The 22,613-nt window shown below is 36.9% G+C and overlaps 1 protein-coding gene across 2 annotated transcripts; it reads right to left on the reverse strand.

Annotated features, from left to right (window-relative positions):
- Positions 1–1,249: 1,249 nt before the first annotated feature.
- Positions 1,250–22,546, reverse strand: mapk14a (mitogen-activated protein kinase 14a). 2 transcript variants are annotated; one of them, XM_053503455.1, is made up of 12 exons: positions 22,119–22,546; positions 18,654–18,783; positions 16,753–16,811; positions 12,253–12,364; positions 12,081–12,110; positions 10,150–10,197; positions 9,787–9,901; positions 9,216–9,287; positions 7,333–7,412; positions 5,941–6,019; positions 5,429–5,602; positions 1,250–2,628 (listed from the first exon to the last, which is right to left on the reverse strand). In XM_053503455.1, exons 1-12 carry the CDS (start codon positions 22,235–22,237, stop codon positions 2,561–2,563), a joined length of 1,086 nt encoding a protein of 361 aa, XP_053359430.1. In that variant the 5' UTR covers positions 22,238–22,546; the 3' UTR covers positions 1,250–2,560. The 2 variants fall into 2 exon arrangements, with proteins under 2 accessions (XP_053359430.1, XP_053359429.1); XM_053503454.1 differs by lacking the exon at positions 7,333–7,412 and adding an exon at positions 8,075–8,154 and having other exon boundaries at positions 22,119–22,543.
- Between the last annotated feature and the right edge of the window lie 67 nt (positions 22,547–22,613).

The following is a 22,613-nucleotide window of genomic DNA, read 5'->3' on the forward strand; positions in this document are numbered from 1 at the left end:
TTTGGCGTGCAATAATATTTATAGCACGGTTTATAGTATGTATAGGCTGTGGTATCTGGAATCAGGACGTTAGCAGCATATTCTTTAAATCCTGTAAGCTGTGAGGTGGAACATCCCTGGATCAGACTTGTTTGTACAACACATCCCATAGCTGCTCAGTCGGATCGAGACCTCAAGTCAACCCTAAGCACTGTCATGTTCTATCTTCACCCCATAGTGCATCCTGGTCCCATCTGTTCCGTGGTGAGGTGAGGCGGTAATGCACATGTGCCCAGCTGTCCATTTGAGTAAAATAAAAAACATTATCCAACCAGGGCACCTTCTTCCATTATTCCATGGTCTTACGCTGATGCTCACATGTTCATTGTGGGTGCTTTTGGAGGTGGACACAGATCAGAATGGACACTCTCACCAGTCCACTGCTAAGAAGCAAACTATACTACACGATGTGTTTGGACATTTTTTTATTATTATTATAAAAGATTCATAGTTGCCCATCAACATTTTCAGCAATAGGTTGTAACAGCTCTTCTTTAGGATCAGGCTAGACTTAGCACCTCACAAACACCAGGGAGTTTTGTATGAATATGACCCTTTTGCCAGTTCACTGCTTGTCTTTTCTTGGATCACTTTCAATAACTGCATACTGGCAACAACCCACAATTGGAGATGCACAGTACCAGTCCCTATCAAAGTTGCTCAGATGTTTGCTTGCCCATTTTCCTGCTTTCAAAACATCACCTTCAAGAACTGATTGTTCACTTTGTGCCTTATATATCTCATTCATTGACAGGTTCCATTATCATCAGATAATCAATGTCACTTCATCTGACAGCAGTTTAATTGTTATAGCCAATTAGTGCATGTGACCTTTTTAATACATTTGTGCTGCACGTTGTGCATGGGTTTGTGTTTGACATAATAGTCAATTTCCTTGAATAATTTGTTATAATTACTGTTATGTGACAACTGAAAAAAGGTATCACTTTTACATTATGCAAACCATAAACAACTTAGTAGTAAGACTTGTGTTCCCCCTCCTTAACTATATTTGTCATTTGCACTCAGAAGACACTGATTTTCTGTAAAGGGTACATCTTGCACAATAGCTTCGTTTCCTATGGTCTAAAATGTGTGAAGCATTCCTGTGGGTATAAACCAAATTAAAACAACTATTCAACAGCACCCATCCAACCTCCCCCCCCCCCCCCACACACACACACACAAACATGACAAATTAAATCCCACATCTCTGAAAAATATCTGCCTTTATTTTCTTTAATAAACAATGCTTATTGATTATTTTCTCTACAGTCTGGTGTAGGAAATAAAGCAGACAGAAGCAGTCACTCCAGTTAAGATCACCTCTGCAGTATATAAATATCTCACACTGGTACAATATTGACATTCATTTCAGAATTTCCTAAATGACAGCTCAAAAACACAAGAAAACCCATTCACATCATGCAGTCACATTCTCTCTACCTTTCTCTCTTACAGTCTTGCACACGGACAGCTTAGAAGAGTGAACATATAAAATATATAACAGAAGATGAAATAGATTACAAGAATAAACTCATCACTGGTGCCAATAAAGTCTTCCATATAATGGCAGAGTCACTCAAGCTTCTTTGAATTTATCTAAATGGCACACATCAAAATATTTTTTAGCTAAATTTTGGAAGAATTATACAGGGGTCTCCACTGGATTGCCAAAAAACTCTAACAAAGCCACAGACTGTAAGTTAATGCATATGCACTGAACTGTCCAACAAAACATGAGCTCAGCTACATGTGTCACAGATCTCAGTACCTTGTTATAAAATAAAATCCTAGTAGCAGAGAATTTTTTTTAAATATATTTTATATCTAAAACTACAAGGGGTCAAAATCAGTCGAGGGTCTAGTTTTATTCCCAGCAAGTTATTCAGGAAATGTCAAATAAGACATTGATGGCAGGAGTGTTTGTTCCCTTCTATTTAGGTACTAACACTATAAATAGCAGTAGCAATGAACTAATTAATTAGAAAAATATTGAAGCAGATTTCAATTATATCCTATTATGATACTAATACTGCGTTGTCTTTGGATAAAATTCCATCTTACAAATATGAACAAAATTTTTCCAGTGTTAAAGGGTTTGTAATGGGACATAATGTAATTAAGAATAAATAATTTATTTTCCTTGGTTTCCAGGTGAGATGTTTTTTTGTTGTTTTATCAAAGTGTGTGTGAACATAAAATGTTAGCATGTCCTTCCATTTACCTGACAAATAAATGAAAAAAATGTCAGATTTGTAAGGACAAATGCTCCCAAATTCTATTGAAGGTTTCTTTTACAACTCTCATGAAATGTGCCACTTTTTTTTTTCGCCTTAAATGTGTTTTGCTCCCTAATTCAGTAGATGCCATGTTTTATATACAAAACATTTTTAAAAGACTACAACAAAGAAAATAAAGTGGCAGGCACTTAAAAATCATACTGTCGGTCTGATTAGAGAACAGTACAGTGCTAACAAACATAGCTGAAAGTCTGCTGAAGTTCCCGTCCTGTACGTTCTCATGACTCCATTTCATCCACATCAAAGGCAGGTGGCTCGAAATTGATGACTTCCTCATAAGTCAGACCTGTGCAAGGATGAAGAATCAAGTGTTATAGCCTATTTTCATATGCATTTCTTCATAACCAGCTACACAAATGACACACATTCATAAAAATAATGTTGTAATAAATTTGTTGAACTGTTTCTAACGCACAACAATGTGGAGGCAAAATACCAACTGTAACAGTTTGACTACATTTCAGCACCGAGTTAAATACAGACACACCTACAATTAACCACACATAAATGTAGGCTTCACTTTTTAAAGGTTCTCAAGAAAAGGACTTGTTCTGCAAGTGGTGTGGGAAAAAAAAAATCCTGAGGCAGAGACTTGGTGTGCCATTTTTTTGTGCGTTCTTAAAAGAATTCTATGAACTTAAACAAATCCATATCGTAACACCTTACTCTTTGACTGTTATGTAAAACCCAATATAGGCTAATTTTTTTTCTAAAACGTGCATGTAGGCAAAATTCATTATTGACTGATCATGGCTAGGCACAGGTACACCTAATTCTCAAAGACAAAATAAATAAATACATTTTTTCAATGTGTCTTTCAATGAAGATGCGTGTCACCTGCCCACTAAACATGCTAGATTTGTTTAATGCTGTACAGGGAGAAAGTGATGTTTTCTGTGCTTTCTGTGTTTTGTGAAAGTTGTTCGAATTCCTAATTCCGAGTTGCAATTAAAAGAACAGTATGTCCACGAAGGTCAATGCTGATGCCAAAAACGAGAGACAATGGATAGTGGATCCCTATGTGTCGCCTATGCTTCACAGGCACTTCAAAACTGGTCCCTTAAACCCACTTCCACGATTTTTGCTATGAACTACAACAGCAGACTCCAAAACACTCAAAAATGTCAATAAGGCGGTAAACTGTCATGCTATTTTAAGGCATGGAAAAGTCCAGGATTTTGTACTGTAAGGCCACGATTAATGGTGCTTACTTAAAAATAGTTCTGTGAGGCATTGTGAGTAATACAGTGAAACCTCGGATTGCAAGTAATGCAGTTTGCGAGTGTTCCGCAGGACAAGAAAAGATTTTTAATAAATTTTGCCTTAAAAAAAGAACAAGTCTTGGTTTATGAGTACCGAGTATCATGCATCACGCATGCGCTTCTTGTTTTGACGCTGAGCATGACGTAATACACAACTTGCGCTGCGGAATTTTGGGTAATTGTCTCCCCTCCTGGGTCTTAGTGCGCATCTCTTACTGGTATAATCAACATCCGTGCACGCATGTACTGTTTACTATAACACTGTGACCACGTGCGTGTGCTTAAAAAAACATTTTATTTTGTGTGTATAGCACGCGTGTACTGTTTCTTATAACACACGTGTGTGCACGTGTAAAGCAAAAGAAAGTCTCATTATAGAGGTTAAAAATCCATTTTCTCCCTCTCTGTTTCAGCGTTTCATGTGTGCCCGTGCAAATTTGACCCTTTACACACACACACACACACACACACACACACACACACACACACACACACCCTCTCTGCTAAGTGCAGGTTAATTTGTTTGTTTTACTTTACAGCAGTGATTCCGTTAGTATGCACTCACGCGAGTGTCATTAGCGAGGTTCCATGCAAATTTTTTCTTTCCATTAATGTGTGTGAGAAATTCAAATAAGAGAAGAAAAAGGTTTACTGTGTAAGATGAGAAGGGGGAGACAGGAGGGGCAGAAAGTAAGAATCTCATCTTACCCTAGATTCACACACGCACACAAACACACATACGCACACAAACACACACACAAACACAGCACCTGCACATACTTTAATGCCATTGCGCGCATAAATGGAAACACTTATCTGTCGGGATTGATTTAGACTTTTTTTTTTTTTTTTTTTTAAAGGTAAAGTGCAGGTTAATTTGTTTTATTTTTACTTTATATTTTGTATTAATTATTTTTATGTATTTGTGGGCTGTAGAATGAATAATTAGATTTTCTATATTTCTTATGAGAAAATTTGCTATGATTTATGAGTGTTTTGGAAATCGAGCCAGCTTCCAAAACAAATTATGCTCGTAATCCAAGGTTCCACTGTATATAAATATATTTTACAAAATGCTAATTTAAAATTACTAATCCCACTGTTCGTCAAATTGCAGCTTATACATATGAATGGAACTGATTTTACTGCGCACAACATATTTTTTAGCAATCAACAAACATGACAAAACAAACTGATAACATCCTAGCACTTTAAACTTCTTGCCTTCACTTTAAACAAATCACACTATAGCTGCCTATGACTGACTACAGAAAGCAATGAATGAGGAGAGACAGGCTTGAAAAATATACAGTGGACCTACAAGTCAAAACAGTGGCAGCTTCGCCACTAGTATAGAGATCCATAGGCCCTAGAGCATGTTAGACCTATTTTTAAGCAGGAGTTGATGTTATCGGCCACATTCTTGCTCTCACGATTTGTGAATTAATAGTGGTACATAGCAAAAATCGTGAAAGTGGAAACTGGGTTTTCTCTTAAAGGTATGAAATCCAAAATCCTCCAAATCATTAATACAGTGACTACCAGTCTTTAATGCCATTGTTTGTACTGCTGCGGAGGGAAGCTTTTTAGTTTTGTTCTACTAGTAATATCTTGGCATGTATGCATGCATCTGTGTCAAAGTTTGTATGCTTGCCAAGATATTAAAGACATTGGTAAATTAGCATGCTGATTTAAAAATGAAAGTATACATGTTTTTTTTTTTTTTTGCACATTCATGTTTAGCAGCAGATTCTGTATACATCTTAGCACAAACCTTGCTTAAAACCCTTAGATTAATTACTGCACTTTGCAGTCACGACTTACGTTTCCACTCATCAATCTCTAGTTCCCGACTCTCAAAGCTCTGGTCATAAGGCTCTGCTTCTGGTTCATCATCTGGGTCATGATACTGAGAAAAGTATGTATGAGCCAAAGCTTCAGCTGCAGTTATTCGTTTATCTGTATCCAAAACCAGCATCTTCTCGAGGAGGTCCACAGCTGCGATAGTACAGAGACTCCAATCAACAACCAGTATATAGCATTGTAGGAAATCTGCTCGTCTTTTCAAGTACCACATGAAATAAATAACTTGTGTTGTGCAGTACACACAGCAAGTAATGTGTTCATACAAGCCATTACAAAAACTAAAATATACATACAAAGAATGTGCATTAATCTTATAGGACATGTGTTTTAGCATCACTGTTAAAATTTGTAAAAAATTATGTATTCTGACATAAAAAAAAAGAATACTGTTTAAATAAAATAATGAAGGATATTTTCAAAATTATGTACTTCATAGTGACTAATCCATACTGGCAAGTGGTTTCCCTTACCCAGTGGATTGGCCCCAATAAATACATCAGCAAAATTCCTTTTAGGCATCTGTGGCAGAGAATTAATATAATTCCTGGCCTGGAAAAAAGGAAAGGGGGTTAACTGTTATTTTAGGGTAAGCATTAGAAGCATAATCATATAATCAAGAGGATCCTGTTTAAGCTATTTAAACTTGCAAGTCAAACGTCCTCCATCAATCAGATTAGGGGACAAAAAGCTGTATTAAATGCAAGAAAATCAAAGATGGAAAAAAGCAAGGAAAGGCCTAGGACAGCTAATTTTAGGGCCAACATGCTTCCAAACAATTGACTTATGATTTACATCATCTACTTTAAGACTTTATAAGATGATTTTTATGATCTTAAACAAAATGATTTAAATGCATATTAGAATGCAGTACCTTTTTCATCTCAATCTTCATACAGTATCTTAATAATTTCTTTCCCCAAACAGGAGGGGTGTTCAAGTCAAATCAGGACTTGCAAGCAAATGCATTAAAACTAATTGACATCTACAGAAGACTTCAAGCACAGTGATGAGCCTTTTGGTAACAAAAAACTTTTAGAGAAGCCTAGATGGCTCAGTGCCCACCCCAGTCGTTCCCGTTAACATTTAACGAGTGGAACTAAAAATGGATGGATAACTTGTCCCCAACTTGAGGATGATCATTTTCGAACACTGCTTGTTCTTTACCGGAACTCAGAGCTGGGAGTTATTGCCAGATACCACGTACAGGCCTAACCTCGCTCCAAGCCATTTTCACATTTTTGGGCCATTAATGGAGTTCCTGGTTGGCAAGCATTTCAAACATGAGGTAGTCCCATTATGGCTTTAAAACACTGATAAGTACATTCGTGTAGAAGGGGATTTTTTTATAAAGAATTAAAGGTAATTTTTACTCTCATAAGTGTGTTCTAAATCAAAATTTCCAGTTTGACTTGAATGCCTCTAGTACAATTAAATGCAGGCTGTAAAATTGTATATTAGCATACAAAATTCTGCTTAAAATGCAGCAAGCTTTGGGCTGACACATTCATGGGTTGTTTTTCAATGCACATCCGTTAATACACACTAAAGAACTTAGTCACAACAAGAGTGTGTGAATAAGCACAACACATGCTGTTTGAAATTTATTGGATGGGTTGGGGGAAAAATCAAGAATCATCTAAATGTGGAGTAAACTGATAATGAAATTCAATATACTCCCACTTTCACAGCAAATGACTTTAAGTTTAAATTGAAAGTGATTTTCTCCATCAACAACCACTGCCAATGCAATTACCCTATGAAGAAATAGAAATACAGCCTTATGAGCATGAGCAGGCCTGTGCACCTTAAAAATATGAATTATGAATACATAACGTGTGGGGCAGGGGCCATAGAGCGCTCACCTCATGGCTAGGCATCCTGCTTATTAGAGAGGCAGGGGGAGTTCCTGTCAGTCGCATAATCTGCTGTAGTTGGTTTATATCTATGACAGCCAGGTCAAGGGCTTATAGCAGATATATTTTACAGATTACCTGCTTTTGTTTGTCTCCTGTTATGGAGAGAAGTGTGGAAAGAAAAGAGACAGAGAAAGCAACACAGAAGATTGACATGCACATATTGGACAAAATGATGCGAAGAACCACAATTCAGACTTGATGCATTATGGTCATTCCCAGAGAAAACACAGCCAGCACCAGCAAAGCTAAGATCAAAAATTTGTTAATTAATTCATGAAAGTTACAGTCAAGCCTATAACCCAGTTTAAAAATCACCACAGTCTACACATTACAAATTAGTAAAGCATGTAGCACAATGCAACTGGTATACATTAAGCTCTATACTTAGCCTTCTCTATCTTCCAGATTAAGATACATTAAAACAGCCATTACAAAATGCATTTGCTTTAGTTTTGCACAAGAATTACCATAATCAACAAAAAACTGAAAGACTTTTTTTTTGCATTGGAAAATATGGAAGGCTGTGTGTAGAAGCTCTGCAACAAATTATGCAAGAAATGTCAAAGCATGCTGCAGGAAAAGACCTTGTTGGTGAAGTCCGAAAATCAGTGCACAGTTCAGAAACACACCAAATTAGCTCCATGTGGCAAAAGCACAAACTGTAGCATCCTCCACAAATTACACTCACAGAGTCTGAGGACATTTTCATCAACAGCTCAGGTCCTGGAGTTCCAACGAGCAGCATTATAAGTTTCAGCTGGTCAATGTCTACATTGGAACATAAAGGAAAAACAGAGGCAAAGCAGAGACAATGCTGCCACATAGCCTCATAGCCATGAACATGCAGCTGTCGTTGCTGGCATTTCCATAAACAGGATTTGACAGGCTCTGTAATGTAGCTGCTAGAAAAAAAGAAAAAAAATACAGTTTTGTACCAAACTTTAAACTTTTGGCATAAGTAATGGAAGCAAAAGCCGGAGAACACCCTGGAAAACTCTGGAATTTTAGGAATTGCGCTGTTAAAAGACCATTTTGGCATAATACAATTTAATGCGAGTGCTGTGAATATGGACAGATAACTAAAAACACAAATTTAAATAAACATTAGTGAAAACACTACATTCTGTCATGCAGGTTGTCAAAATTATAGAACTAGTAAAGGCATGCAAAATAGAGTTTTTGTTTATGATCAAAAAACTCATGTATTATGCCAGCCAAACATATAAGGAAAGAGAAAGAGGGAGAGAAAGAGAGAGAGAGAGAGAGAGAGAGAGAGAGAGAGAGCACGAGAGAGAGATAGACAGATAGATAGACAGATAGATAAATGTGTATTTCAGACAGAGCCATATTTGGGGATCGCACTGCATGACATAATCATTAAAAATAGCAAAGGATTGCCCAGAGCAAAAAACAAGCCCAGGTGTGATCAGCCTTCCACAAAGCTAACCTAATAAAAGGTTCGGTCATTGTGGTGTTAAGTAGAACCAAGTAGTCAAGACATGTAAATCTACATTACAAAAAGGTGGTGCTGTAACTGAAAAAAACAAGAGCATAAATCATTACACTGTCACCAAAGAAAGAGAAGAGTATGTGGGGTGGCAGGAGCAGGAGAGAAAGAGAGGCATGGCATTCCTTGCAAGGCTGCTCGTTGCTTTCTTAGAAGTGTGTATCACATTTCCTTATTAGCAATCCTTTCACTGAACAGCCACAAGGCGAGGCTAAAAAAAGAATACAAAGACTGCATAATCACCTGGGGAAAGATTTAAAACTAAGAACTAATCAAACAAGCAAAACCAATTGCTTGTGTTTAGTGTTTAGGTGAAGGATACGGTCGGTGCCAGGGAACAGCGTTCTCCCTGTCAGCAGCTCGGCCATGATGCAGCCAACAGACCAAATATCCACTGGAAAAATAAAGCCAGGCAAAAGCGCATCAGCAAACCATTAAACTTTTGTTCCACTATCCTATTCAGATCTTAAAGCTCTTTTGACATAAAAGATTGATCTGAAACTTCAGAAAATAGTATGGAATTATAATTTTATGGAATTATATTTGCATGGCTTATACTTCTGTGTCTGCATATTAATAGTTATTAAAGAAAAAGTACTTCAGACATTAGATGCTTGCTGTAACTTTAACCCTGTTCAATTCCAAAATATAATAAGTTTACCTTTTGGTTACAATCATGATTTCATATAAAGCAGGACTGTATGTTTTAGGTCCAACCCAGAAATTACAGAAAACACAAAAACTAGCCTCAAAAAGCCACTTATCTTTTCAAGAGCGAGGGAACAGGTGACATAAAAAAGATATAAAAATAGCAGACAAGCACGTTTACAATAACCATAATAATTTTATTGGCCAAAAAGGTTGTACTACACATGTAGGATTGTACGCTCCACCTGTCATGTTGTAGTGCATCCAGTTGAGCATGATTTCCGGAGCACGGTACCACCTGGTGGCCACATATCCGGTCATTTCATCATCAGTATGCCGTGCCAGGCCAAAATCAAGGATCTGCATGAGCAAGACAAAAGGACTATAGAATTATATTTCAGTATTACAGTGGACCACTCCCTGCCATTCTTGTCGCCACCAGAGAATTGGTAAAATAAACCTGGGGCAAAAAATACAAGTACTGCTAATTGGACATTGAAAGGTTATTGGTACAAAAAATATTATTGAAGTGCTCTGGAAAGTCATCTCTGTTGTGTAAAAACCTTTACAATGCATACCTGGGAATAATATAAAAGCTCATGACCTACCTTAAGTTCACAATCTTCATTCACAGCCAAATTACTAGGCTTTAGGTCCTGACGAAAAAAAAATTATATTAACAAAAGAACAATTAATTCTGTTGGTTCTAATTAATTACAAACCATTATAATACGCAATAAGTTTAAAGGTTTGAAGGTGCTATAGTACATAATTTAAACTATACGCCATTAAATAATAGAAAAGCCAGCAAAGCCACATGGAACAAATGAGTCAATATTCTGGAACAGACCTTACACTGCATTTACAGCATTTGGCAGATGCCCTTATGCAGAGTGACATACATTTTATTGTATTATAAATTTTGATTATTTTATTAACCTGAGCAGGTAAGGGCCCTATTCAAGAGCCAAGCAATGGTACCTTGGTGGTGCTGGGAATTGAACCTGTGATCTTTCAAATGGTAGGCCAAGATTTTAACCAATGAGCTACCCCTATATGTACACACTACCAGCCAAACATTTAGACACACCTTCTAACTCCATAGTCTTTCCTGATTTTAATTTCTTTCAACATTTTACAACAATGCTGAAGGTATTTAAAATATGCAATAAACTTTAAACAGGTGGTATAAAGATGTTTATGCTAATTCTTCATAATGGTTCTAAGGTGTTGTAAATTGATGATTTTTTTTTAGGCTGGTAACTCTTAATGCATTTCACCTCTGCAGCAGAGATGAGTTTTGATCTTGCGTTACTAGGGTAGTCTTCATGCGAGTCAGGTTCATCATGGTGCTTAATAGATTTTGCAAATGCATGTGACAATACTGTTCTTGCAAGAATTGTTCCATAACAGCCGACTTTCATGTCTTAAAATAACAAATGTCTGTTGTTGTCACTTAATTACCTAATGCTATACAGTGAAACCTCGGACTGTTCCACAAAAAGAGAAAAGATCTTTAATAAATTTTTACTTGGAAAAAAGAACAAGTCTTGGTTTACTAATACCGAGTATCATGTATCACACATGCGCTTCTTGTTTTGACGCCAAGTGTCACGTGATCACAACTGAGCAAACGGTTTTGCTCTCTTTTGCGCTGCAGAATTGTGGGTTATCGTCTCCCCTGCTGGGTCTTAGTGCGCGTCTCTCACTGGTATAATCAACATCTGTGCACACGTGTACCGTTTACTATAGCACTGTGACCACGTGTGTGCGCGTAAAACATATTTTATTTTGTGTCTATACGCGTGTGTGTACAGTGCACGTGTAAAATAAAAGCAAGTCTCATTAGAGAGGTTAAATATCTATTTTCTCTCTCTTTGTATTAGCCTGCTTTGTGTCTGTGCACGCACGGACTACACACACACATAGAGACCCCTCCTACTTTTGCCTTCACAAACACACACACTCTTTCTCTCTGCTCTACACAGAAACACTGCTGTGTCGAGATTCTTTTCAAAGGTAAAGTGCAGGTTAATTTGTTCTATTTTTACTTTACAGCAGTAATTCCATTAGAGTGTCGCTCAATCAAGTGTCATTAGAGAGATTTCTTGTTTATTTAGTGTTTCCATTGTGTGCGTGCATGTGTGTGTAAAAACAGTGGAGGAAGGGTAACTGTGCAAGACGAGAAGAGGGGAGCTTACCTTAGATTCACACACACACACACAGCCCAACCCCCCCTCCAAGAAATATTTCAATAATTAAATTTGGTTTGTAAGTGTTTTGGAATACAAGCTTGCTTCTGTAATGAATTATGCTCATAATCCAAGGTTCCACTGTATTTGTTATTTCATAGTTTTGAAAAAAATGCAGTATTGGTCTAGAATGTAGAAAATAAATCCAAACTTGTGTCCAAACTTTTGACTGGTACTGTAAATACATACATGTATGCAAGTAAACAGTATGTATTAACATTAGAATATTTATAGAATCACATACTCCATGTCCTTTCCCTGTATGTCTAGAAATAAAAAATACTCACTCTATGAATAATGTCTGCTGAATGAATGTACTGCAGCATAGAAGACAAAAAAAACACATAGCAATACTTATTGATTTTGTTTTAAGTGATTCTAACCCAATAAAAAGAAATTAAATACATTTCAACATGCTATTGAACACAAATTTAAGTGCTCATAACCACAATACCTCACCTTAAGCCCTCGAAGAATCTGGTAGATAAGAAACTGCACATGGTCATCTGTGAGCTTCTGGCATTTTACAATATTGTTTAGGTCCGCACCCATCAGATGAGTCACCAGGTACCTGTCATTCACAGCAGAGCATGCAGTCATCCTTTGGACTTTAGCCAAGTAACTAATAAAAGAAAACTCCCACACATAATGTAACCTCTGATTTTTAAGGTGTGCAAGTTGAAAATTTGGCAAGAAAACTGGAAACAGTCAGATCATAATTATATGCACAGGGGATTAAATAAGATTATTATCAGTCACCAAACTTACGTCTAATACATGCTTGAGAATGGATGAATCAAACAACACTGAAATTCATGGTGATATAATAAAATTATATAAGAAAATAAAACGCAAGTGCTGCAAAAGCATGAGTCAGCAGCTAGTATTGTCATGGCTTTGCCATTAACTCCCACACATGGAGGCCCTACACTGAAGTCAACACTGCCTATGCAGACTTAATTAGGGTGCAGTGCAGAATTAAACGCTTGCTTAAGTAATTGCCTCCTGGTAACTCAACTCTGTTTCCTTTGCTCACTGAGCTAATGCTAACAGAGACACAATCTCCTAACAAATGATTCATAGTGTTCAACAGATAATTTAACCCTAACAGATGACACCCGCAGAGTCACTGGCATTATATGAAATAGAATCTTCCTGGCACTACACAGAAAGGCTTAAAATAAATTGTGCTTAAACCCTCAGAGATATTTTCCACACCCTTTACACACACAGTATCTGCAACAATAAACAAAAAAAACTGCCCTCTGTCACGCAGCAACACAGACACAAAAGCATCTGAGATAAAAATGCACACTCCACCCACAAACACACAAATCTAATCTTTTACAACCACCTTACAAATAATGCATGTACACATGCATCCACAAACACTTTACAGTTTATGCACTTTACTGGTCATGTACAAAAAATTAGTGGAATTAATAAGAAAAGTCACTGCTTTTTTTTAATCCCTGAATTGCAAATCTCGCTTTTTCGCTGGATGAAAAGTGGTGCACGTGTGTGCCCCTCATTCAGTGAGGTAAATCCAGCATTTATATTTATGGTAACAACAGACACCACGGCAAGTCAAGCAGTCCTGTAGCAACACCCTGGTCCTTTCTTGAACTGCCGTCCCCAGGAAACATGCATGGCCCAACTACCTGATCATTTGATTTATTTTTTGTGGCACATCCTCACACCCTATTTTCGGGAACTAATGTCCTAATAAGAACTGGCAGCACTGTTTTGCAAGTTTACTAATTCCGATTTTATATTTAACCCAACCTACAATATTTGTTCTAAACCTTCCAGGCCATGAACTATACTCTATACTTGGTCTTGACATAAAACATATCAAAAACCAAGATCTATGGAAGAGCATACTTGAATGAGCTACTTTGTGTGGCGCTGACTGGTTATTAAGTATGTCGACACTTGACCAGACCCACATGTACAGTTCTTCCCCAAACCATCACTGCAAAGGCAGAAGCGCACAGTTGTCTAGAATCTCTTTGTATGCTGTAGCGTTACAATTTTCCATCACCGGAACTAAGAGTCCCAAACCTACTCCAGCATTACACAGCTGCTGTGCACTAAGCAAACTCCATGAAGCAAATCCATGGAGAGGTTTTTCCAATTTGCTGAGGTTGGAGTAGGAGAACTTGCACAGAATCATGACCTCAACTCCACTGAAAACTGGCCAGGGGTAGCTCAGTGGTTAAGGCATTGGATTACGGTTCGGAAGATCCCAGGTTCAAACCCCACAACCACCAAGTTGCCACTGTTGGGCCCTTGAGCAAGGCCCTTAATCCTCAACTGCTCAGATGTATAATGAGATAAAAATGTAAGTCGCTCTGGATAAGAGCATCTGCCAAATGCCTAAATGTAAATGTAAATGAAATGAACTGGAACACCGACAGCCTCCTCACCAAACACTTTTGCTTCATCTCACTAATGTTCTTGTAGGCATGAAAGAAAGTAGGCTGATACAATCTGGATTTGGGTACTGTACTTTAAAAAGACTCAGTGGTGGATTCTGCAGTACTGGAAAGAGGGGAGACCAGGTGCCTGACAAAACCCACATTTAAAACAAGTCAGAGTAGCACAAGGCTAATGTTATCGTAAAAAACACTTGGTCTCCGTAAGAAATTGCTTTGTACACTACCGTTACTAAGTTTAGGGTCACTTTTTAACGCCATGACCGTTCCTGATTTTTATTTTTAAGGAATGCTGAAGGCGTTCAAAAAATGCAGTACTCTCCCTTGAACAGTTTTTGGTGAGATGTGTCTGCTACTTATGCTCTGTAAAGACTTTATAACGCCTCTAATCTAAGGTGCTGTTATTTGGTCATTTTTCAGGCTGATAACTCTAAATGAACTTCTCGTCTGCGGCAGAGGTAGGTTTTGGTGTCGCCCTCCTGGGATGGCCTTCATAAGAGCCAGTTTCATTATGGTGCTTGACAGATTTCGAAAATGCACTTGACATTACTGTTCTTGCAAGAACTATTACAGAAAGCTGACCTGAGCTCTGTGTCTTAAAATAACAACTAACTGTTGTTTTTGTTGTTGTTACGTAATTACATAATTCCATGTGTGTTATTTTATAATATTGAAATCCCCAGTATTGTTGTAAAATGTAAAAAATAAATCACTAAACAAAAACAAAGAAATTTGCAAGTGACCCCAAACTTTTTAACGGTAGTGTAAGTCGTTCTAAATTGCCTAAGTTAACGCGAGCTACGACACAAACTAGCTTCTAAAGCAAGGCTGAATCCGAAATCCCTCTCTAACACCTGAACCAGTGACCATCCGAATGATATCACAATAACTAGATGCTGATTTAATAAGTATAACGATTATAAGTATCACAATTTTATAAATATCGAAATTCAATATTACATTTATTCCTGATTTTGTTATCATTTTGAAGCTAAACTAAAAAAAGTTTAATGATGGATTAAATGTAGCCCAATTCTTACAACATTACTTTAAAACCAAAGGCCGCCCTTTAAACAAAAACTAACAACAAAAACACTTAACTTCAAATTAAAGTAAGCAAAAAAAGCTACATTTTTACTGAGCAACACACATTTTTGTCATCCACCATAGCTCTTTTCTCAAAAACAAACTTAGCAAACGATTCACTCCAACCACATGAAATTAAAATGCGTAAATAGGTTAGAGTGCACTACCTATAGGATTATATTCTTATATTTAAAATTTACATTTACATTTACATTTGGGCATTTGGCAGACGCTCTTATCCAGAGCGACTTACATTTTTATCTCATTATACTTCTGAGCAATTGAGGGTTAAGGGCCTTGCTCAAGGGCCCAACAGTGGCAACTTGGTGGTTGTGGGGTTTGAACCTGGGACCTTCCGAACCGTAGTCCAATGTCTTAACCACTGAGCTACCCCTGCCTTTGAAAGTCTCAAAACTCAACTTGACAGAGACCACACTGATTGAATGGCTACAAGAATGCTACCACTAACCCACATCATTTTTGATTAATTAGCGCTTACAGTGTTTTAAAACTTACATAAGTTTTTTACCCCCTCACAAAGTTTGAAGAAAAAGACAGATCAGAGCCTTTTAATGCAATTTTTGATAACGCGTTAAAACCCTTCCAGAAGATCAGAGGGTTGTATAATAGAAAACAGGGAACTAAAACTTGAATGGGATATTTAAAAAAAAAAAAACATTTATTTTGGCCATATAGTACATTCTAAAATATTAATTTATTTAATATATCCATAAACACAGAATAAGAAAAGAATCCAAATACTGATGTTTAAAAAATAAATAAAAATTTAAAAAAACATCATAACATCACTTTTGTCCTATGATGTCTTGAAATCTTGTCACGATTATCAACTAGGCTCAAGGAGTGAAAGCATAATCCCTTGTGCTTTGAGACATTAATGTCTTTTTGCACCAAAACCAGTAGTACCATACGCTTTGAGCGGATAACTAATCTTCATTTATACTTTAGCTACATAACTTAAAGTCACCAAGCAACAACCAAAAATGTTTAAGCCATAACATATTTTCTACACTACAAATATATTTTGTCAAATGAATGCAAAAATGTAAATGTTTTATTTTACACAACCATCCTGTAAAGATCACATTAAGTGGAAAACAAACTTGTTTTAAAAAATAAATACATAAAAAAAAAAAAAAAACAGCTGTAGCCTATGAATAAATGTAAAGGTATTTTATGGTCAGATTAAACACTTTATTACACACGTTTTAAAATCCTTGTCATAAGAGAATGCAAAAGAGGATCGTAATTCAGTTCAGAACGATCTGTACTGAAACTCTACCTCACTCAATACCAAACAAGGTCATTCTGTGAACTATTTCTTGATACAGACAAACATTAGTGTCTGCAAACAAAAGTATGCGACATCTATTATTATTCATGGCTAAGAAGAAAGAATTTGAGCGCTACTTACACGTCGTTGAACTCCTCCAAACTGGTGGAAGGTGTGAATACATCCAGCAGGCCTATTACCTGTAAAACATTAGGCATTATTGTGATGCAGTATTGCTCAGTTTCTATGTCCACCAGTTCTCATACAAACACTGCACATTGAAAAATTACATGCTCACACTGCTCGGTTTACACAAAATGATGTGGATGCTCAGAATATTCACAAAAAATGAGCCCCTACAGTAATGCTTATGAGAAAAAAAAATTTCTTCCCTTGCCATTTCATGGATCTGTCAGAGTATATGAGGAGTGTGAGAGAGCATTACACACACTTCTCAGGTTATAAGGACATTGTCCAGCCAACATTTTTGTTCATCATATTAGAGTTGATGAATTATCTCACACACACAGAGTGCAAAAGTGACTTAAAACGTAGTAAATTGAAATTATTCTATAATAATACAAATAATAATGTTCTATAAAACTAATGTTACACAATTAATTACACAAAAAATCTAAATTGAAATATGGACCTGTCCTGTGCAATTATTTAATCTTAAAAGGCTGCGATTTACTACCAGCAATATACGCATAGGCGTATCCCAAGTCTCCTGGGATAGGCTAAAGGCCCCCACGACCCTGTATGCTCACTCAATCATCGTTATAGACAATGAGTGAGTGAGCAAGCGTACAAATAGTTCTCTGCCAGACAAAATATTTATTTAAAATAAAAAGATATGTGCACAATACTCCATGCTGCAGCTCAACCAACAGGGCCTTAATATGTTCTGTGCAAACATTTTCTCGTGTTATTACGGACATGCACAGACCCACAATAATAATTTTATAAATTTAAGGAAAAACAAGTTAAACTGCTCATGCTGCAACACAGCCAAGCAGAACCTCTAGCAGCTTGATAGGGGCATAGACAGTTAATCAAGCATCGCTGACATGTCTATAATGCACATGAAACAATGACTGCAACGGAAATTCAAGCGGATTCTGAAAACCAGAAATAGAAAACTGAAAATTGGGGTGAACTCATATGCTAGTTTTCAGCATAAGGCATGTACAGAACAATATTACAAGCAAAACAGGAAGCATCAAAGGTTCACTTCCCATCCTAAAACTGGTGTGAGTAAAATGCGCGTCACTACTGTATCATCCGCAAAACATTATTTTTTTAAGCTATGACTATTTAAAAATTTAAATGGCTTTTGGTCATTGTTTGCTCTAGCTCAAACCACAACCATGCCTGCTTCCTTAAAAACTTTCACAACATAGAAGCATAATGAAGAAGGAAAGGACATATGGGAACTAGAAACAAAGTGACGGGCTAGCACAAAACTTTCAGAGGAACTCCATGACTAGCAAAATCTAGTAAATCTAGCGGAATGGGGACCGTTTTTTTTTTTTTTTAAATTTAAAAACTTTTACCATGCACGCCTGCACCAACAACATGTTTTCAATTTAAAAAGGGGGGAACTCAGATTACTTTTCACTAGTAGTCTACTGCCAAAAAACATTAAAAAAAAGAATGCCTCTAAATAAACCAATCTTAATAAAATACACTCAGACATCCAATTGTTTGTTACAGTAGTTGTTTAGTCCCACAGTGGAGAAATTTAAATGTTACAGCAGCAAAGAAAAAATGTGCAAATATCAAGTAGGTTACACTTTCAAACAAATTGCATTAGGTAATTTTGCACAGTTTAAAATAGTGTTACTGCAGAGTTGTTATTGCTCAAAAATCTTTAGTTATTGTAATATTAAGTTAGGTGATATTAAAAAGAATTGATTAAATAATTAATAAAATAATTGATAAAATAATTGATTGGATGATTTTTTTTGATTATTAAAAATTATTATTATACTTTTGAAGTATGCAGAAATCATATTCTTTTTTAATCAACACACACTTACATTCTCATGTTTCATGTGCTTGAGAAGCCGCAACTCTCTGTAGGTTCTTTTGGCATGGATAATGGACTGGAATGGCCTTGAGAGTTTTTTCACAGCAACTTTCAATCCTGTCTTCTCATCAACTGCTGAGCTGGAAAAGACAGAACCATAACTTTGACATAATCAACAATAATTGTCTTCCTTTTAATACATTTATGGTAACAAATTGGTGATGGTAATATGACTGTCATGATAATCCTTTAACATTATGTTAAAAGCAATAACCGCTTAAACTGTGAAGTCAGATTCACAAGTGCACAAAAACAGCTGGAAGGTCAACTGCTTCTTTCTAAGGTCATTACTATTCATACCAGTGAGCCTTGAGGTGGTGACAGGAGTCAGAGGTACAAGCAACTACACATTTCAAGTATTACTCCAATCTTTCTCATCTAAAGTTTGACAAGGTGCTGATGTGATACCTAATAGTAACATCTTTATATCTGCTCAAGAAAATGCCTAGTTGATCGGAGAAGAATGGTCATGTACTTATAGTGACAAGAATGCAATGATAGACACTTTTTAAAACCATCATGAACAGAAAAGAATCCCAAGTACATGTCACGTCAAACCTGGAGGCTACAACAACTGGGGACCACACCAGTTCCACTCCTATTAGTCAAGTGCAGAAATCTGACGCTACAACAGGCACTGAATCTTCAGCAGACCTTGATTTGAAAAAAATTATCAGGTGATGTGATTAGTTAATTAAAAACTACACAAATGATCAAGTTTTTATTAAAGTGGCCAGTGAGTAATTGTGTGTGTGTAACCATTAAATAGGGATGTACAGATGAATTAGCCGCCATTCAGAATAAGGTGTAAATCACTTTTTTTTTTACACTGATTGGTGGTCTCTCAACTGGCTGATCACACAAACCGACATGCTGTTGCAGGTCTGCGAATATTACAAATACTCTTACAAAAATCTAAATTTGCACAATGTAATGCTTTTTCTAAAGCAAAACCACCGTGGGGGAACAATGTCAAAAGTAGATGCCCTTAAAAAGGCTAAATACCTTACCACTCCATGCATGCAGGCTGACAGTAAGTGACTATTCAGCGTGGACACATACATTCTGGATGATAAGAGGAATAGACTGTCTTTTAAAAATGCAGACATCCTGAGGTTTCTAAGGAAATGCCTGCCCTCACTGCTTAGTAGACAAAATGACTGATGTCTGCGTTTATTTGAAAATGTTCACCACAGAGTTTCAGAGTGCAGAGTGCATTGGTTTTAATATTTTCAGTTTCTTGTCAAATTCATATATTGTAATATATGCTGCATATCATTTAAAAAATTGTTAGTAATATAACATTTTATTCTGTTAGTGATATAATATTTGTATTAAGTACATTGACTTCTGTGAGGTGCATTACAATTACAATATCGTCCTCAACTTTGCCATCAAAAGGCAAAAAAGGTCTTACCCTGATCATCGTACATGTGGTAATTCTTCAAAGAAACACTTAATTAAATAGTGCTATGTGCACTGTGCTGAATGAAGTGGCACACTTTTATCCAGTTGAATTTCAAACGAGAACTCAATGGGAGATACTCATAAGCAGATGCTAACAGCATGTCTTGCTATACTACATTGGCAGATTGTTAAATGAAAGAAATGCAGTTAATATTATTCACAGATTTATACAGTAAATGTCACTGATTTTTTTTTGTGTACACATTTTTTATTTTTTCCTATATAAAATGAGTTGGTGAGTATGGTGCCCTACACAGCCGCTAGACTTTTTTATTTTTTATGTGCAAACGAATATTTTTATGAGAAAATGCTTAAATAAAAGGTTAAAAGTATAAATGACAGTTGTAGTAACTATTTACTGGCAAGGTAATAAAACCCTTGATCATCAAATCAGAAAATTATTGCTGGATTAACCATGAAAATTAAAAGATTAGATAAAAAAATAATTAATCGATGAGTCAATAAAAAAAATTATAATAATAATAATGTGTTCGGTGGAGCCCTAGTAAACATTAATTTAGTCTATGTTTCTAATAAACAAAACCTCATGGACTATACGTGGAAAAAGCAAGCAACTTTGACCCAACCCTATCTGTTCAGAGCTCCAGTTACATAAGGTTAATGGTGGGTGATGTAAAGGCCCATGAAATATAACCCAGGTGACTCTGTTGCCTAGCAATAAGCTCCCAACCTCCTTCTTTGGCACAGTGAAAACACACTGTCTACCTGGGGAGCAGAGTTATCTAGCAAATGAGTTGCAGTGTTCAAACAAGTACATGTCCTTTTTCATTAAAGACACTTATCAGTAAACAGAAAAGTGATGTCACGGTCAATAAGTAATAATGCAGCATGGTCTTTTTAGCACAAAACCAATGTAATATATACACATATACACACACACACACACACAAAGTCCTATAGTTTTCTATACCAAAACAATGCTGAAGGCACCCATAATATACAATATCCTCTTTTGAACAGTTGATATTGAGATGCACCTCTACTTATGCCTTCATAAAGCCTTCATAATTGCTCTAATCTGAGGTGCTGTTGAGGCTGTTAACTCTAAATAAACAACTTCTCTGCTGCAGAGGTAAGTTTTGGTCTTGCCTTCCTGGAATGGTCTTCATGAGAGCCAGTTTCATCATGGTATTTGATAGATTTTGCAAATGCACAAATTGCAAGAACCATTCCAGGACAGCTGAACTTCATGACTGTTATCTAATTACCCAATGCAATATGTGTTATTTTCATTTTTGAAAAAAATCCAGGATTGCTCTTAAAAGTAGAAAATAAATCCAAACGTTTGATTGGTACTGTACACCAAGTATCAGACAATGTAAATGTTATTTAAATGGTGATCCTGAGACTCTACAACCAAAGAGAAAAAAACATGAGTAAGAATTCAGTTTTCTTCAGTCCCTGCATGGACAATTAGTCATTCAGATATCCAACTTCAGATCAAGGTACAGCCTGTGCAATGTACTCGCAATCATTTCTATTTAAAAAAAATGCTCAAATACAACTAACCCTGGGTGAAAAGAGCAGGTATAAAGCCTAACAGCAATCACAAGACTCAACAGGATGAAATCATTCAAACGGATCAGGTGATGGCGTCAAGATGATACAAGGAAGTGAGATTATAACAGAATTTCGTACATTGGCTACATGTTACTACATGCCATGTTAACCTTACAACATGCATGTTTCCATTGCACTTGGTGGTTGACTAGTTAGTTAGATAGTAATAGGGCAAAACGTGTAGTCAACAAATTAGCCTTCTAAAACAAGAGTCCCAGAACTGAACTCTAGCCTTTGCCAGCACTAAAGCACACTTGTCTGTCCGACTGTTAGCCAAGTTAGCTAGCAAAGCAGCTACACGCGAAGGCCTGCAGGAATGAATGGAGCACTCTTCGTGAGGAGATAATAAAATAAAATACACATTTACCACACAGATCCGTATGCACCCGAGCCAACTGGAGAGAGGTTCTGGTAGCGTGTCGGGACTTCCCAAACGGTTTTATTAACCTCCTGAAGATAAAACTTGGTTCTTTCTTTCTGCGACATTCCTGCAGAGCTGAAGCCGCGGGCAGGCGCAAACTTCTGCTTTAACTCCGCAGCCGCCTCGGTTTCTTGTGCAACCGAAATGGAGCTAGTGTGAAAAAACAAGTGCACGATCAGCCGAGCACGATGTGCTGCAGCAACCTTTCGCCTCCTACACGTTTTTGTTTTCGTACTAACAGCGCCAAAACGTCCCGAAATATAGCAGCCCTTCAGGAGTTAGTCTCCTGTTCCGGGTAACTTTAGGACTCTCCCGTGTGCCTGTCCTGGCACTAGTCACTTCCCTGCTGCTCCCTCCCTTCGCGCGCTAACCCCGCCACAAACTCTGAAATCTCGCGAGAATACAAACTGCAGCAAAACGCTTCCTTCAGCGAGGCATGTA

Source organism: Clarias gariepinus, chromosome 9, assembly GCF_024256425.1.
Source record: "Clarias gariepinus isolate MV-2021 ecotype Netherlands chromosome 9, CGAR_prim_01v2, whole genome shotgun sequence".
NCBI lineage: Eukaryota > Metazoa > Chordata > Actinopteri > Siluriformes > Clariidae > Clarias > Clarias gariepinus.